Here is a 19,946-nt window from a genome sequence, read left to right as displayed (position 1 = left end):
TAGTATCATATAGAAAGGAACTTGTATGTCACACTAAGGAGTCTTGATTTGATTATGTAGGCAATGATAAGCTACTGAAGATTCAGAAAGACAACTATCCATAACAGTTGCTAGAAAGACAACTATGTCATAATAATATGACATATGGGTTAGAAGAACAAGGTAGCAGACACTGTATGTTAGATCCAACTCAACACCCATTCCAAATCCCTTACTCTTTGCTTTCCTCACCATAAAGAAAAATATGATTTGCCAATCTTCCTTGAGCTAAGTGTGGTTATATGACAAGCTCTGGTCAAGATATAGACAGAAATCTTCTGAGAGGGGTTCTAAGAAAGCATTTACTTTTCTGATAAATAAGGATCAGAAGCAGCTGGGACAGTTTGTCCTAATCCCTCTTCCTACTTTGAATATGTATTACCCAGAGGTACAGCAGCCATTTTGTGAACATGAGGTGACAAATCAACGTGTTAAAGACCAGAGTGGAAAAAGTCTAGGTCCTTGATGGCATTAATGAGCCACTATGCCAACCCTGTACTGCCTAATTCCAGACTTTAAATAGACTCTTATTTATTTAAGCTACTGTTAACTGCTTTACTGTTACAATCAGAACACATTGTGAAGTAACAGAAAGCAAGACTGATGTTGGGCACATTAACCGGAAGATTACTGTAATAATAATCCAGGAAAGTGATGATGAAGACTTCAACGAGAGCAATGTTTAAAGAAGGTAGAATAGATTTGAGAAACAGAAATAAGGAGAGAGAGGTAAAGACAATTTAGTTTTAGGCATATTGACATTGGGGCTATCTATGCGATATAAGATGGATACAACCAATACATAATTGGAAAGATAGGTCTATAGCTCTGGATAAATATTGGAGCTGGACATAAGTAATAAGGACATAAACAGTGTCTGAAAACTGAAGTATGTTGAATGAAAATGGGAGAGCATATAGAATGAGAAAAGAAGACTAGGAATATAACCTGAGTAGCCTCAACATTTAAGGGATTCCAAGCAAAAGAAGAATGAAGAACAACAAGAGAAGCAGGAATAACAGAGAGTAAAGGGAGGAGTGAGTTTCAAGAAGGGAGTGGTTAAGAGTCAATAATTACAAAAAATTCAAATAGGTATAAAAGCCAGGGTGTCAAAAGTTAGGACTTGAAAGGGAGGAAGTAAGAAAGTGACATTACTTTTTATGAAGTATGACGATCATAGGAAGAAGAAAGAAAAGATAGTTCAAGAGGAAGAGGCAGAGTTAGGGGAAGGTTTTTGTTACTGCTATTTTGGGATAAAGAATATCAGAAACTATTTAGAAGTTAAGGAAAAGAAATGAGTGAAAAGAGATACCTAAGACTGAAGAGTAAATCAGATATAATATAGTATTGGAAAATATAGGAAAGAATGAGATCAGGAACTCAAATAGAAGCATTAGCCTTAGAAAAGGGGGATGGCATGGCTGAAAAGAGGTAAGTCTTGAAGGTAGATGGGAAGAAGTTGAGAATGGTCATGTTTACTAACTTATTTTTTCTCTCTATGTAATAGGAGAAACAGTCATCTTTGGCAGGTATAGGAGGCTTGAGAATAAAAGGTCTGTAATACCTCTCCTGGAGAACAGGACAGGAAATCACCTAGGAACCAGTAGAAGGTCTGCTAAGCAGCATTGGAGGTCTCATGGAGCATATGGTCCTCTTAAATAGTTAGAGGTGTTTTTGGATATTTAAGAGGAGTTAACATTAATAAAACAAAGAGACAAAGCCAAGCGTCAAGTGTCATAAAATATGGATATTTTATTCCAGCTCTGGAAAATGAAAAAAAGGGGGGTGGTAGGGAACACATCCTTCCACACACCATTCTTTTCAGCTGACATTAATTACAAAAAGCTAAAGCAAATACATATGTGTATATGTATAAGTATTTATATATACACATACATATTTTTTCAGATTTTAGTCTCATAAATGTTCATATATATACTCTATCTTTTTTATAAACACCCTTAAAAGTTATCAAATGTATCCTAATACTACTACCTCTGCCTCTTCACCAATCATTTGATATTGTTTGGATTATATTCATTGTTTGTGATTTAATCACTTAAGTGATTGGTCAAACTATACATTAGAAGATTAGGGAAAAACTTGCTTTAAGTTATACTCTATGCAACAGAGTTACCCATTACGTGATTTTTTTCATCATCATTTGCAACTTCACACATCTTGTAGTACTCTATGCAGACTATTTCAGCTTCTAGTGCTGTACATATCTACATCTTCTGGATGGGACTGCCCGTGATCCATGAGCTTGGGGTCAGGCATAAACTGTGTAGCACCTGATAAAGTATTAAAATGAAAAAAAATTAGTCACTCATTTAACAAATTTATTGTTGGTACTGGGAATACAGGAGTAAAAACAGCAGATAAAAATATATACCAACACAGACCTAATATTCAAGTTGGGTGAGACAGACAATACATTAAATAAAAGATATATCAGATGGTGGTAAGCGCTATGCAGAAAAATAAACCAGGGAGAGGCAAAATGGAGTGCTGGGGTAGCTTGCAAATTTAAATAGGCTTCTAGAAAAGTGATATTTGAGCAAAGAACTGAAGGAGGTAAGGGTGTGAGCCCTGTAGATCTCTGAGGGAAATGCCTTATAGGGGGAGAAGAAAGCAAGTATAATGGAGCTGAGTGGATGTCTGAGGAACCATAAAATGGCCAATATGACTGGACAAAGTAGGCAAGATGTGGTGATGGTGGGTGCAGTGAGAGCGATGAGAGACATGATCAGAAAACAATGGAGTGCTAGGCCACAAACACCCATGGTAAGTTTTTTTCTTTTTTTAAGTGAAATGAGGAGTACTGGGCAGTTTTGAGCAGAGGAGTGATGTGACATGTTTTTTAAAAGATCATTTTTGGCTCTGCAGAGAAGAGACTACAGGGGATCAAGTATAAAAACAGGGTAACCAGAAAGCTATTGCAGTACCCCAGGAGAAAGAAGCTAATGACTTTAATTAGGGCAGTAGCAGTAGAAGTGGTGAAAAGACTGGAGTATGGATAACTTCTGAAGGTAGAATAGACAGATTTCCTAAATGGACTGAATATGTTGTCTGAGAGACTCTTTAACTTGAGAAACTTCAAGAATGGAGTTGACATTTACTATATTAGGGGAAAATGTGGGAGAAGCATGCTTGAGGGAAGGCAAATCAAGTGTTATATTTTGGCTGTTAAGTTTGAATGGCTAAATAAATGTCTGAGAACAAATGTTGAGTAAACAGCTAGAAGTGTGAATCTGTAGAGTTCAGGAGAGCTCTGGGCTGGTTTATAAATTTTACAGTCCTAGCCTTATATGGCATTTAAATCTATGTGACTTATAAAATCATCTAGTGCATCAGAGAAGAGGTTCAAGGAATGAGCCCTTTGGATACTCCAAATTTTTGAAGTTAAGATTAGGAGAATGTAGCAGAGGAGACTGAGAAGGAACAGCCAATCAGTGAAGAGAACCAAGAGCAAGTGGTGTACAATAGGCCAAGTGAAGAGAATGGTTCAAGAAGGAGGGAGTAATCACCTGTGTTAAAAGTTACTGATGGACTTCATAAGATGGAGATTGAGAATAAATTCCTGGATTTGGCAATGTGTGGCTCAACAGTGATCTTGATAAGCTTGACTGTGTACCAGGCAAGATACTATGTTAATGTCATGCATTATCTCACAATACCACCATGAGATACATGATATTTTTATATTATCCTTGTTTTACAGATAAAGAAGTTTTAATTTCGAGAGGTTAAGAAAGTTGACCATTGTCACTCAGCTGATAAATGGTAGAGCCAGGACTGAATTCTGATTTATCTGACCTCTAACACAACAACCCTAGTTCTTCTGTAAAATGGGGGTTGAAGAAGTAACAATGTCATACAATTATTTTTAATATTCAATAAAATAATGTGCACAAAGTTCTGCATATAATACCCTGTGCATGGTAAGCAGGCAATAAACTATTTTTACATTTATTTTGAGACATGAGATAAAACATGTTTTCCAGAAATTTGTTTTTACTTCAAATGTTTTACAAAATCTGATGCATTTTTAAATGGTTTTTACGTTTGGGAGACATGCCTTTTTTTCCATAGAGGAATTTAATTTCCAGTTTTATGATGAAAACAAAGGAGAAATAGATTTACATACAATGATTTATTTTACACCTATCTTTTTAGAAATATTTTCTATTTTATAAAGTGTGATATACCTATATGTAATTTCACCAAACATATTAAAAACAACCAGATCACTAGTAATCACTACCCATGACATTAATACAGTGTTGTATAGGACACAGACTCTTAACCTTAGGGGGTCTGTGGATAAAATTCATATGATCTATGAACTTGTATGGGGGAAATTTGTCTTTATTTTCATTAACCTCTGGCTAAAAATGAACATTTTCTTCAATAATGAATGTAGGCAACAAACCACAACAGTATTAACAGTATCACAGATTCTGGCACTAATAGAAATCATAGATATTTTTATATCACAGTGGAATTGCAGTTATCTTGAAATATTTACACTTACTACTACTTCAAAATTATGGACTTTATTAGATATTTTGTTAAATATTATTGTTTAACACATTTAAGGAGGCTCATGTGTTAGTGTATTTTATTTTATGCATTTAAAAACATTGTTCTGAGGAAGGGCCCATAGCACACACAAAAGGTTAAGAAACTGAATGGTTCTGCCTGTTCCTTTCTCAAGCGTATCTTTACTGCCACCTGGTGGCAGCCTTTGTTCAGTACAAGTGAAAAGTGTACCACGAAATAGTTTTATCAGACATACTATATAGTAAGCATGTGACAAATAATTATTTTATAAGTCTGAATGTATCTAATTTGTTTAATGATGTCCATCAATTGACTAAGTTCTCTAACACTTCTACTCACTTCCTTAAATTCTTGTCCAAAGTCTGGTCAAAGATTCAGCTCACCCAAATTTAAAAGGCCCCTTTACCTTTAGATCTCCACTTCTCAAAATTTGTTGAAAGGCTTCATATATTTAATTTACCCATAGCTTATGCCAGACATTAAGTAGAGGAATATTCATAGAGAATTCCCAATGGATCTTTTCCTGTAATCACCTGCTTAGAGGCCTCACCACTGGAGATTCAGATTTATGATTCTTAGGAAGAGTGAATTTTAGAAGAAAAGAAACAAGTAATTGTGATTAGACTAGGTCACTTGATTTCCACCTTTATTAAAAGATTCATCTCATGCTTTTCTGAGTAATTAAAGATTATATCTTTGTTCTTAGAATTTCTTCATCCCCCGAGCTGATCAAGGGCTCTCTATCCTCCCAAAAGATTAGCTGTCATAAAACTCCTCTTGAATCTTAATCCCCTAATAATTATAATCCCCTAAGCATTATAAGGAATAAAGATGTTCAAAGTTATAAAACAGTAATGAATTATTGTCTCAAATAGCCATTAGGTGATATCTGTTCACTGATAATTTAGTTCACATATTATCTCATTTATATTTCAAGCAAGTTGGTTACAAAAAACGGGACATATATCAGTGATAAATTGCTGAGTGAAGTTAAAATTGTTAGAAATTCTATTTTTGTTTCTTTTGTGTAAAGTTGGGATGATATCTAGCATTCAGCTTCTCCGTAATTGAAACACTTAAAGATACTAGTTACCGCAAAGTACTTTCTCACTTTGCTCTATTCTTTCCATTCTTTTTTCTCTGTGCTTCAGTTCGGCTATTTTTTGTTGACCTTTATTTGAGTCCTTTACTTCTGTCCTCTCTTGTATATACAGTCTGCTGTTAAACCCATCCAACGAGTTCTTAATTTCAGGTACTATATTTTTCACTTCTAGACTATGCACTTGATTTTTCAATAGATTCCAATTTTCTGAGAAATTCTCCATCTTTTCATCCATTTTGTCCATCATGTTTTCTATGTAAGATATTACTCATAGTTACTTTAAAGTCCTTTTCTGCTAACTTCAATATTTAGATCACCTGTGGGTCTGTTTTTTTCCCCTCTTGATTGTCAGTCACATTTTGCTGCCTCTTTCCATGACTAGTATTTTGTTTGTTTGTATAGTGGACACTGTCTAAAAGAACTGTGGAAGCTCCGCATGATATCTTCTATCAGAAATGGAACCCTTTTCCTCTTTTAGGAAGGGTGAAGTGCTTATCTCAGTCCAAGCAGGCACTGAGCTGAGTTGCAATTTTAGAAAGCATTGTCAACCTCTGGTTCCTCCCTGTTCTTCAGGTACTTTCAGGTATGGCACTGATTGAGAGTCTGGAGAGTTTCTGTCTCCCTCGCACTACAGGCTGTTGCCCTTCAGAGAGGTTTTGAGATTGGCTATTATTAATAGTTAGTCTCCTGATCCATAAAAAGACCTGGCAGATATCATGAGGGGGAGATGAGATGAGTCATGTATGCATGGCATACGTCATCACTCTAAAACAGGAATCAGCAAACTTTTTCTGCAAAGGGCTAGTGGGTAAATATTTTGACTTTGTAAACCATCAGATCTCGATAGCAGCCACTCAACTCTGCCATTGTAGTGTGAAAACAGACAAATGATACACAAATGAACGAGTGTGGCTGTGTTCCAATAAAACTATATTTACAGAAACTGTGATTTGAATTTCATATAATTTCCACTTGTCACAAAATATATTTCTTTTGAGTTTTTTCAACCATTTAAATCGTGTAGAAACCATTCTTCACTTATATAATGTACAAAAACAGGTGGTGAGCCAGATTTGGCACAAGGGCCAGAGTTTGCCAACCTCTGCTTTAGAGGGGCATTGATCCTGTGATACTGAGAGATTTCACCCTGCTTTCATCAGATTTTAAAGAGGTCCATGTCACCAAATATCTAAATTTGTGATTTCCAAAGTAACATAATTTTTACCATAAATGTATAAGGAGAATACAGAACAACCAAACTCATATTCAGAGCCATGATGTGTAGTTTGACAGTTCACCCAATCTATTCTGTATAGTGATAACTGGTGGCCATGGCTGGTCTCCCTAGCTAAGTAACATGCTCCCAAAGTGTGCTCAATGAAAATAAATTTGTTTATTGGCAGAATGACTAATTTCTCTACGCAAATAATAATGACACCTTCTAACATTAATTGAGAACTTAGTGTGTGCTTGACATTGTATTTTGCATGCAATATTGCATTTCATCCACACAACTACGTGAGAAAAACACTAATATCGCCCCCATTTTATTGATGAGGAAACTTAGGCGTGAGGTATTAGATAACTTGCCACAGGTAACAGAACTAGTATAAGTTGGATCTAGATTCAGATCCAGGTCTTATTCTAAAATCTGTGCTCATAATCACTACTGTTTCTCATGGCTTGGACCTCTGGGACTACATGTGTAATATAGAATGGTAGAAAGGATGAATCCCAAGGGTTTACTGTATAATTAACTGTGAATGATATATAAGGATGAATAGTACTGGCATATCTCTCTCTTCTCTACATATCTCCTTAGCGCGCTTTTCATACCACATTACCCATGGCAGGTGGGTAAAGGGTTTCAAAATCCTGATATGTGAAGAAAAGACATTGGCTAGGGATGCTTTGGTCCCACTGTTAAGCTGTAACATGTTTCATTTCCACAAGATACTCTGGAATTGACAGTCATTTAGAAAAATGACTGGATATAGTATATACTTGTGGGAATGTGGTCAATTGAGGATTACTCAGAGTGTAAAAACTGTATAACTTTATTAAAAAGGAGAGGTGACAGAGGAAAAGAGTAAAACTCAAATCAGGTTTGTTACTCAGTGACAGATCTTATAAAGATTAGTGAGAGAGGAGGAGGCTGAAATCAGAGACTAAGCTCGGGTTTTAAATTAGATAATCTATACACAACAGAAAGAGCTTGGACTTTGGTGTCAGGAAGATCTAGTCTATAAACACAAATCTGATATTCATAAGCTGCATGATTTGGGCAAGTTAGTTAAGTTCCTTAAGTCTCATCTCTTCATCATAAAATGATTACAATTACATATACACCAGAGGTTAATTTTGTTTTGTTTTTCTTTGCTTTTTGGGTGAGGACTGACTAACATGTTTACAGCTCTTTGCACCACAGAGAAGGTGCTCAATAAGTGGAACCTGATAATGAAATACTATAATTATTTCCTAATTCTTTACCCCTGAGTATTTCCTTTGCAATAAGACAATGGGTAAGTACGATTGTCATTGTAGAGACATACAAACCTATGTAAGCCAGTGATTAGTGAGTTTATGTGAATACATACTAAAACAGTATTAAACACTCTATTATCTTCTTTTTGATCACAGTAAAACCATTGTGGTATCTGCCAAGAAAGTATAATTGTCACTATTTGGTCTCACAATGTATTAATTGCCAGTATCTAATACTAGCAAAATTATTAGTATTATAATTTGTGCTATTCTTACTATTTGATGTTGAAAGTTCTGGTATCTAAAATAAATAAAATTGGCAGTGGAAGCTAAGACTGATAGCACAAGAAACGGAAAGCTGGTATTTCTTCTATGCAGATGTGACTCATATTTATAGCCTGCATATTGATAGAATTCAGAAAGGCACATTTGTCTCCACCTGATTAAAAAACTCACATTTATGAAGTGATATTAAATGCTTCACTCACCCAACCTGAGTGCTACTCTATACCCCCATATGCAAAGATGTGTATTATGAACTATGTCGCAATTAGAAAAAGTCCCAGGTACCTGAGTACCTCATGACCTAAAAAGATATAAAGACTACAGATATGAAAAGACAAAACACGAAGAAAACTCATAAGTTCAAACTAGTACTTATATTATAAAATTATTTAAGAAAATAATGAAAACAAAACTGAATTATGCAAACAAACCTGAGGTGGATTCTGATTTGGTCTTTGTTGCAGAGCTGAGATCTGTTGGCAAAGCCACTGGGTATTTCAGGTCTTGAGTTGTTTTTGCACGTATTTCTATTTCAGCAGAGCTTCCTAGCTGTTTACCAGAAAGATATTTTCCTTCATAAGTAAATCATTTTACTAAAAGAATAAAATATCTTATAAAACTATGTCATGCAAAGGTAGTATGTCCCTCCATCTATTTTCACTCACTCTGTCCTTGACCTCTGCCCAGGACTCCTATTATAAGCCAACACCCACCCAAACAAAACTCGATGTCTACCTTTTCAGTCCTCTTAAACTCTACCTTAGTTTTTTCTTTAGGTTCAGGAAGTGACTCTTTTTTGTTGTTTTTTGTCCACAATGATTTAACCGCTTCATAAATTTGCTGGCTTGTAGCATATGCCTTTTTCCCAGTTACCTAATTAAAACAAAACATGAGTTAAATAACCTATTTTTAAAAGTTGAAATACAAATATTTAAAAATGTATGTCAGGTATTTTATATTAACACCCAGGTTAGAATCAAGAGTAAAGACATACATTTCTAAATGATATAACACAAAGCCCCATTTTGTAAGTCTTATATGCAAAAGTATTTGCTTCATGTAAAAGGCTAAAAGTATATATAGTCAATATAACACCAAGAGTGAGTCTTAATATAAACTGTGGACTTTGGGTACTGATGATGTGTCAATATATGTTCATCAATTGTAACAAATGGACCACTCTAGTGGGGGATGATAATGGAGGAGACTGGGCATCTATGGAGACAGGAGGTGTACGGGAAATCTCTGTACATTTCCCTCAATTTTGTTGTGAACGTAAAACTGCTCTAAAAAACATAAAGTCTTAAAAATGTACAGCTTGCATTCACACTGTGAATTTAGAACTATGTCTATTTAAGAGGAGTTTGGGAAAGACAACTTGAGATAAAAGCAGTTACCTGAGAAAATGAGACACGCTACAAAGTTAATGCTTTTCCTTAAATTTTTATGGTGCTTTTTCCAGTCATAAAGAAAAAGCATCAAAGTACTTCTACAGAGTATAATACTCTTTTTTTTTTTTGTAGAAACGTGAGATAAAAAATGAACTACAAACACTAAAGCAGAGGCTAGGTTGCTGACTGAATTCCTGAAGCTGCTGTTAAACTTTAATTCATCTCTTTCTGTTTGAAAAATTCTCTGATTTCTTCTTTCTATTCTTTCTCAACCTTTTGTTCCTTATAGTTAAAGTAATTTCAATAGCTTTTGATTTTTCAAGTTTTTTTAAGAGGTTTTGGGGAACTTTCTAAGATACACTTTCTGTAAACATAACTTTTTAAAAACTATGTTTTCCTTCCTTAAATAGAAACATTTTTATTGTTTTTGCGAAGTATACACCTACACCTAAGAAAAATTAATCAATCCACTAGAATAGAGAAAGTCCTCTTCCTCCCCCCAGTGTAACCTTTGTTAATAGTTGTGTGGAAATTTTTCCTGAATTTTCACTCTTCTATGTCCATTATATATGCACACACATAACAGCATTTTAAAACAAATGGAATGTAGATATTTATAGACCTACCAAAAACGGATGAGGTAAATCTATATGCATTGACATGGATAGAAGTCCATGATGAACCACAGAATAGAAAAAGGAGATTAGAGTATAGATTATATACTACAATCTCAATTATGTTTTAAATTAAATTTTAAAATAAACCACACACATATATAGTTTCTTTTTTAAACACAAATGAGATCATACTATAAATATTATTTGATTTGATTTTTTAAAAGCTTAACAATATATCAATTTATATACCAGATCTTCTTAATAGCTGCATAATATTCTATAGTAGATATGTAACAATTTGTTTTCAAAAATCCTCTATTGATGAGCATATTGGAATTATGACTTATTTAACAATTCTCTTGTTGATAGGCATATGGGATGTTTCCTTTTTTGGGGGCAATAATAAGCATGCTTCGATTAGCATCCTTACACATACATCTGGCACCATACACCCTTTTGCAGTTTCCTTGGGATAAATTCCTAGATGTGAAGTATCTGGGTTAAAGATTTTATAAATTTTATTTTTGGATAATATTGCCACATTGCCTCCAGAAAGTTAGCGATATACTGCAGCAATTCACACTCCCACGAAGAGCGTGTATGTCTGTTTTCCTAACCCATTTACCAGCAGCAATATTACGAATCTTTTAAATCTTTGTCAAATTGAAAGGCTAACAAACAGTACCTAAATGATCTTTTAAATTTGCATTTGTTTGATTGCTAATGAAATTAAGCATCTTTCATATATTGGGCCATTTATGTTTCTTATTTTGTGGATTGCTTGTTCATATACTTTCTTCATTTTCCTAGAGGGCATTCAATTCATCTTTCTCCTATCAATTTATAGGCGCTCTTAATATATGAAATATATTATTTAGTCTTTTGCTATAAATGTTGCAAATAGCTTGCTCAGTTTTTCACTTATCCATTAACTTTGTGTATGGTATATTGTGATCAACAGAAATGTATTCATTTTGATGTAGTAAAATACATACGTTTTTCTTGGATGGCTTCTGGATTGTTTTGCTTAGGAAGCCCTTTCCTATCTCAAGATTACACAAATATCCCTCTTTTTCCTTCTAATATTTTTATAGCATATCTTATGATTAGATCTTTATTCCACTTGGAATTTATTTTTACAGGATATTTGGTAAAGGTCTAAGTATTTTTCCAAAAACATGATTATTCCAACACACTTCTTTAATAATCCATCCTTGCTTTACACACTGATCTGAAATGACACCTTTATCATACCCTTCCCCTTCCCTACAACATATATAAAGACAAACTCAGTATATTTGGTTTTGAACATTCTCTTTTGTTCTCTTGCACTATTTTACTGTCTTTCTATAGTTTAGAGTAGTTACCAATATATGGTAGATGGACAAAAAATACTAGTTCAATGAATGTCATATTCCCTCCAAATTCAGGAATTTTGTAAGAACTGAATTAAATTTATAAATTTGGGAACATTTGCAGTATTCTAGTATTGAGTCCTTTCATCCAGAAACAAGATATACCTCTAAATGTATTCAAGTCTAAATAAAAATACCCTTCAGTAAAGTTTAGTATTTTTAAAAATAAGTCTTAAAACATTATTTGATAAATTAATTCCTAGATGTTTTACAGTTTTCAAAGACACGTTACTTGTTACTCTTTACAAAAGTTAAAAATGAAAACATTGTGAGGAAAAATAGAAAAAGCAAAGAGTAATCCCAAATGGAAGTATATTTCCAAAATGGTGACTAAATGGAGTGTGACTTTTATTTCTCAAAAAACCTTCTGGACTATTGTTTTGCAACCTTTTTTACATCATAGACCCCTTGGACAATCTTTTAAAAGGCATGGGACCTTCACTTCAGAAAAACACACATGCAGTACAAGAGCTCTCACCTGCCATCCTTTTAAGAGACTTGTGTGATTAAAAATGTTTTAAAAATTTATAAACATGTTCACAGAATACTGAATATTAATTGCCAATAGATACTCTCCAATATGCCCAAGTATTATCTTTCACAAGTGATTTCTACGCTTACCAAGAATAAGTTGTATTTGTTTCCAAGTCGCTATATCAATTTTACTATAATTAAACAACTTAAATGTAACATAATAGGATGAAACGTGAGTGTGAAGATAACTGTTGTGTCTAGGAAAAATTAAGTTAAACACTTTGTGAAGAACATACAATGTGACATATAGATGATGTATTACAGAACTGTACACTTGAAACTTACGTAATTTTACTAACAATTGTCATCCCAATAAATTTAATAAAATAAAATTAAAAGAAAAAAGTAACTGCTGTCAAATTAGAGGTGGGCAAGATAACTGTAAAAGGCTAGGAGAAATAATAAAAATCTAAGAGCATTCCACTCTTTTATTATTTACAAAATGTTTTTAAGTGTCCACTCTATTAAAAAAAATCAACTGAAAACAGTAGAAGACATATTACAGATACGGCTACTATATAGCAGATGCTATGGATCTTCAGCTAGGAGACCCACACTCACAGAAAAGCCCTACTGCAAAAGAGAGAAAAATGAACATATTTGTTTTAATTTGAAATAAAATATTTAGGGTACATATTTAAGATTTAAAAAACTCCCTGCTGTAACATTTTTGATTAATTATTAACTACTGGTCCTGATAATATCAAATTAGAAGGCTTCTATTATATATTCTATTTTATATATATATACAAGTTTTCATAGTTTCTGGCAGGGGAGTCACAGATTCTCTGAAGTTTATCGAGGATCTCAGATTAAGAACCTATGTTTTGCTTATATAAACACACACACAATTATATCTAATATATACAAATATATATTTATATCTAATATATAATATATATCTAATATATCATATAAATTAGGCTCTACCAAATGTTATATATGACATTGTTGTATGACAGTTAAAGGAAAAGTAAGGGTCTCAACTCTAGAAATTTAAGTAATAATCATTAATTAACCATAGAAGAACTTTTAGGAGCTCATATTAATATCTCTTTTATCATAGAAATTTTTATTGAAAGCAGGAATTATTTTCTTTTTTCTTTCTGTCAAATTAAAATTAAATAACGTTCTATCAAATTAATACTGATATTTTTCTTAATGGAAGAATTTCAGGTGGTTAACTTTTTTTTTTCTATACGTTTCTGTAATGCTTAAATTACTTAAGGATGAGTAGGTACCAATTTTATATTTTAAAAAATGAAGTCATTACTCTAAACAAACACACAAAAAGAATCACTGGTAGCATCATGTACTGGGAAAAATGGACAGGAAGTACAACACCTGAAGCGAATCAGTTACTGTGAAGCTTCTCTGGGCTACAGTTTCATTATTGGTAAATGAGAAAATGAGGAAGTTGAATGTAATAAGCTCAAAGGTTTCTTTCAGCACTAACATTATATGAATATAAGTGGCTAATTCCTACGTAAATTGTAAGAAACATTAAAAAAATAAATGTATCATTTTTATCCATCATTTATCTCAAATATAACTAGATTTAATGAATAGTGTTCTTTTCCTTTGCATTACAAACTACATAGGGCACTATATCCTTGACATTCTTAAAATACTGAATAGGCAGTTTTGTCCACATCAATAATTGAAGAGCTGTAGTAATGATAATGTAAGTACAAAGTCCTTCTGGTAACACTACACAAAGCTTCAAGTACGAGGGGGAAATATTAAATGTTGGTAATTAAGGGAAGAAGGAAAGGAAGAAAAACTCATATCCCAAAGCTCTTCTCAATCTGAATATGTGTTAAAAATAAAATAAAACACCAATACAATCTGTTCAAATTATTAGGAGAATATGGATTTGTGGGTAAGCTCACAAGAAAACGATGAAACAGTTATAACATAGATTTTTCATGGAAAGTATTACTTAGTTCCAGATGGCTTCAAAATTGAGTTTGTATATGTGTATTTCTTTTTTCATTTTCAAAAGCCTTTGTTATCTTGTCTGGGTACCTATCAAATGGTTGTTTCTTGGATTATGTTAATCTGCTTAACTGACAGCTGCCAGCAGGTATAATTTTCTGTTAAAAACTGAATTTTACATTGCTCTACAATAGAGTGGTATTTATCCCCATATATTCTAATTAATTGTCTCTGAATTTAATCCTCAAGCCAGCATTTATATTCTTGAGTTATATTTAAACAAGTTCATCCTATTTGTTTGTGATGATCATATAGTTAGAAATGGCATTTAGCATGCTGAGATGCTAATGTGATTTTGCCAACATAAGAGTTAATACCAACTATATTTCTCTGAAAATTAAGTGTTGCAGGTGCTGTATGATATTTAAATCTGGTCACGCTGAGACTTTAAACAAATACTGAAATATAACTGTCATTTAAAAAAGAACTTACCTTTGCAATTATTACTGACTGAACTGGGTAACAAACAGTTGCTCCTAAAGTGGCCAGTCCCAGTGGATAAACAATTTTCTTAAATCTAGAACCTATGAAATTCAAACAAACTATTAAACTCCTAACAGATGCTATCAGAAACTCGATGTTTTTATAATTTTAATATTCTCTTTGTTCCTTTTTAAGTCATCATCCTATGTTAAATTATTCTTTAGGTAATAGTATCAATCAAGATGGTAGCTAAAATGTCCTTAAGGATCACAATTCAAGTAATACTCCTTAATTGTCATATCAATTGTCATATCAATTTAAGAAAAGTATTCTCAATCTACTATGATAATTACCTACACAAAGGGGACTGATGATTTCTTCTTTTTTAAAACTGTATTTTTTCATGTCTTAAACTATGTTAAACTGAAATGGACTTTCTTTTACATCCTTTTTTGATTTAAGTGTTTAGGAAGGTGAAAGATCCAACTAAATAATTAGCTAAGGACTTTAAATGGTACTCCTTCATGTCACTAATTTAGAATACAGAAATAGTAATTTAATAATTGCAAGTAATTTGAGATAATTAATTCACTTCTAAAAGTGTCTTAACTAAATAATCTAAGGGTCATTTTCCAACTTTTTTTTGACAGGAAAATCCTTTTCCAAAAAACTGTCACAAATAGAATCTCACTAGAAACTTCATATATAAAAACCTATAAACTTGAAGCTACTCTGGTTAGGGAGGGAAGCCCAACATTGAGCCTGACCTGCATGGCTTTTCCCTTTATCCCATACCACCCCCAAACACTTCCATGGAACCCTAGGTTCTGCAGAATAGTTTGAAACCAACCACTCAGCCATAGCGTAGTTCCAACAGACCATTGGTTCAAAACAATATGCATCTTAAATGCTTGTCTCGGTACCTGGACTCTGTAAATCTGATTTGGGCAATTAGATGATGAAATTTCTAATTGGGGTAAGAACTTTTATTCTCTGGAACAGCTCTTACAACCCTTAATTTAAAAATAAAACAGCCTATAGGTGGGAGGGGGTGGGATGGGGGAGAAGGTAAAGGGATTAGAAAGTACAAATTAGTAGTCACAATATAGCCATTGGGATATAAAATACAGTTTGGGGAATATAATCAATAGCGTTGTAAAGATTTTGTAGGGGGTCAGATGGGCACTTGTCTTATTAGGGAGACCACTTCATGGACTGTGTAAATGCCTGACCACTGTGCTATACACCTGAAGCTGAAGCTGAATAATACTGAATGTCAACTATGAATAAATGTATATATACACACACATATATAAGTGTGCGTGTGTGTGTGTGTGTATATATATTCACAGGAGGTGGAGTATATCATAAGGAAGATAGTCAAGGGTATTGTAATAACTATATACGATGTCAGAGGGGTAGTAGATTGGGTTAGGGGGTTATCACTTTGTGAGGGGTGTAAATGTCTTACTATTACACTGTTCTGTACACCTGAAACTAATAAAAAAAATAAAAATGAAAATAAAACAGCCTATCTGACATATCGGTAAAGACTAATGTGAAAAATATCTTGCAATGTTTGCAGGCAACTTTACAGCATAGGGAAGGTAGAAACAAGAGAAATTGCTCTGTCTGGTATAATTATTAGGAAGGAGGCCTTCCACAGTCTTGTCTACAAAAGACTGAGCTTGGGGGAGGTGGGTACACCTCTACTTTAGCTTTTCTTTAGATATAGACTGGTTTTTGTGGTACTGGGAAAGAGAGTCTCGGTATATTAAAACATGTCCTAAGTTGCTCCTTTACTCTAGTCCTCCTCACTATCATTCTAGTACCTAAAGCTTGGTTGTTGATTGTATTGGCCTATCATCTCTTGATGTAGGTTTCCTTGACTCAGCCAAACTCCCCTAATTGTGCTGCGAACTGGGAAGGTAACAGTTTTTCTTTGATGTTTCGTTTTAAATATTAAAAAGACTTACATTTATCCTCTCTTTACTTTATATTAAAGGCAAGTCTACAGTAAAATAAATTTCATTTGGGTTCAATAGCCCTAATCTCATAAGCAGGAAAGGACTCTAGACACTAGCTATTTACTATATACTAAGACATCATTGAGTGATTTCCTTTCTTTGGACCTCTATCTGTTACATAACAGGGTTAGACTAAACTAACAGCTTTCAAACTTTTTTGACCATGACTCATATTAAAAAACAAAATTTACATTGACCTCTGACCTCTCTCTCCCATCTCGCCACTGAAACCAATGTTTTGTGATATTTACCCACACTAAATACAAAACACTCTAATATTTGCTATTCTCCTCTTTTATTTTTAATAAAATGCTTCTTGAGATCTACTATGTTTATCTCACTACCTACTAATAGGTTAAAATCTGCAGTTTCAAAAACACTGGGTTATGTTAGGTGTTGTAAAAGTAATTGCGGTTTAAAAGGTTAAAAATAATTGCAAAAACCACAATTATGTTTCCACCAACCTAATATTATTCTAGCTCTGACATTTGGAGATATTGTGAATGACCTAAGGAACATTTTCTCTTACAAGTGGATTATGAGTTTCTCACTGACAATTGAATAATGTGTTTTGGCCAATTTCCTTCAAAATTTAATTATATCAGTCTTATTGTTAAATGTGCTAATCTTGGTTTTCAATTTTTTCTTAATAAATAATTTACAATATGTATTCAAACAGAACTTGTTCATAGTGTAAGAATAAAAAATGAGATATAAGAAGTCATTAATATTAGCTACAGGGAGAGTGTAAGGTCTATTGGGATGAGATATATATGCTAGCGTTCGAGTGTTGGAATGTTCTTATAGTTCACAGAGGTTTTGTATCTCATTAGGTGTAACTGAGCTGAGGCTACTTTAAGGACTAAAGCTGAGCAAACCAACCATAAAGTTATCTGATTTCAGATTCCAGACTGGTTCAGAGCTGTGACTTCCAACCACATGTCATTTAGTTTTGGAACAATGACTGACTACTGAGTTGTGGGCAGAGGAGGAATGGAAAGTGACCAAAATGGCTACTGATGAAAAAACTGCATCAGCTTAGTAAGGGATTGGTTGAGGAGGGGAGGCAGTAATGCCTTCTGAGAGGATTTCCATAACCAGAGGTAGCTGATGGGCAAATACAAAATTCACCCCGTGCTTATGAAAGAGAGTTAATCAATGGTGCGCAGAAAAGAGTTAACATAGTATGTCTGAGACTGCCACTGGTAGAAAGACCTGTTTGCAAGGCTGGCCCTTGGCTGGCACCTGGGATCTTGACTGGTAATCAGTTCCCTCCACTGATAGAAAACATTCCCTGATTAATCAGAGTGGTATACTGTGCCTAAACTGTTTGCAAAAATAATGTGGCTTATGTTGAACAACTACTTTCCTTCTGGGACTCTGGACTTTTGGTAGATGCTCAATTGACAGTGTTTCTGTAACCAGTCCCCCAAAATAACCTTGGTCACTCAATCTATAATGAGCTTCCCTGCTCGGCCTCTCACGCATAATGTCACAAGTCATTAGTGGAGGAATTAAGTGTATCTTATATTACTCCACTGGAAAAGGACTCTTGGAAGCTCGTGCCTAGTTTCCTCTAAGCTTTGCCCCATGTGCTTTTTCCCTTTGCTGATTTTACATTGCATCCTTTCACTGTAATAAACCTTAGCCATGAACATGACTATACACTTAGGCTGAATTCTCTGAGTCTTCGTAGCTAACTGTCAAACCTGGGGGTGGTCTTGGGGTGGTCCCTCTACATGAGTGGGAATGAAGGACAAAGTTGGTAGAGATACAGAGTGCAAAGAGGGGGAAAAGAAATCAAATATAGCAAGTCTCACGTGTTGAATGAGAGTAGTGAGTGAGTTTTCCACTTTCTAAACTCCATTCTGAGTTGGCTAATGTCAGTTCCAGCAATCTTGGTCAGGATGAGACCAAGAGGGAATAAAAATTTGAGACAGAGAGGTCAATATCTCTGTCTCAAATCCTTAATATAGCCCCCAGAACATGGGTTGTCATGACTAAGCAGGGAAAAGTAGTTTGAGTGGTTAGTACACATTTTCACATTAATGTAAAACTCTCAAGATCTTTTTTTTTTCATAACTTATTTATTTATTGTTTGTTTCAGGTGTATAAAACAATAGTAATTAGACATTTATATACCTCTTTTTTTGATAGCTAGAGACTCTTAAGATCTTTTAAAAAGCAAAGTTATCTAGATGATGGGAAACAAAATGACAAATTGCAATTTTAATAGGACCAGCTCTATATTTTTAAAATTTTCTTTTTAAATGATCATACAAGAAATTAAACTCTTTTGGTATACAGTTCTATCAATTTTACTGTATGTATAGTCATGTAAGCACCACTCCAATCAGGATATGGAACAGTTCTATTGCTTCTAAAACTAGCTCATGCTATTCCTTTGTAGTCACACCTCCTCGTTACTCCTAACCCCAGGGAATCACCGACCTTTTCTTTGTCACAATAGTTTTGCCTCTTTGAGAAAGTCATATAAATTGAATAATACAATATGTAACTTTTTTAGACTGGTTTCTTTAACTCAGATTCATCAAAATTGTTGCATATATCAATAGTTCACTCCTTTTGTTACTGAGTAGTATTACTTTGTATGGATGTGCCACAGTTTAGTTTATTGTTGAAAGACATTTCCGTTGTTTCCAGATTTTGGTGATTATGAATAGAGTTGCTATTAACATTTGCGTATAGATTTATCATTTCTCCAGGGTAAAGACACAGGAGTGGGATTACTGGGTCACAAGGTAAGTGGATCTTTAACTTTATAACAAACTTTTGTCAAATTATTTTCCAGAATGACTGTACCATTTTGTATTCTCACCAGCAATGTATGAGTTTCAGTTGCTCTACATTCTCGACTACACTTGGTAGGGTTAGTCTTTTTAATTTTAGACATTTTAATCGGTGTGTAGTAGTATCTCATTGTGGTTTTTTATTTGCATTTCTAACAATTAATGATGTTGAACATCTTTTGGAATAGCTATATTTTTGAAAACACAAAAAGTTTTTAATACAAGTAAACATGCTGTACTATAGGACCTAAATAT

The 19,946-nt window shown here is 33.8% G+C and overlaps 1 protein-coding gene across 3 annotated transcripts in view; it reads right to left on the bottom strand.

Annotated features, from left to right (window-relative positions):
- Positions 1-1,766: 1,766 nt before the first annotated feature.
- APOOL (apolipoprotein O like) overlaps positions 1,767-19,946 on the bottom strand; it is a 67,624-nt gene continuing 49,444 nt past the window's right edge. For 2 of the 3 annotated variants that reach the window (XM_074323456.2, XM_074323455.2), the window contains 4 exons: positions 14,864-14,955; positions 9,236-9,349; positions 8,908-9,025; positions 2,097-2,333 (listed from right to left, as the gene is read on the bottom strand). In XM_074323456.2, coding sequence (XP_074179557.1) covers positions 2,245-2,333; positions 8,908-9,025; positions 9,236-9,349; positions 14,864-14,955 — 413 coding nt within the window. In that variant the 3' untranslated portion in view covers positions 2,097-2,244. Of the gene's footprint in view, positions 2,334-8,907; positions 9,026-9,235; positions 9,350-14,863; positions 14,956-19,946 lie in introns of all 3 variants that reach the window. The other variant, XM_074323454.2, reaches the window with a different exon arrangement.

The sequence above is a fragment of the Rhinolophus sinicus genome, chromosome 18 (genome assembly GCF_057876585.1).
Source record: "Rhinolophus sinicus isolate RSI-liver-muscle chromosome 18, RSI-T2T, whole genome shotgun sequence".
NCBI lineage: Eukaryota > Metazoa > Chordata > Mammalia > Chiroptera > Rhinolophidae > Rhinolophus > Rhinolophus sinicus.
This window is presented reverse-complemented; position numbering and strand designations above follow the sequence as displayed.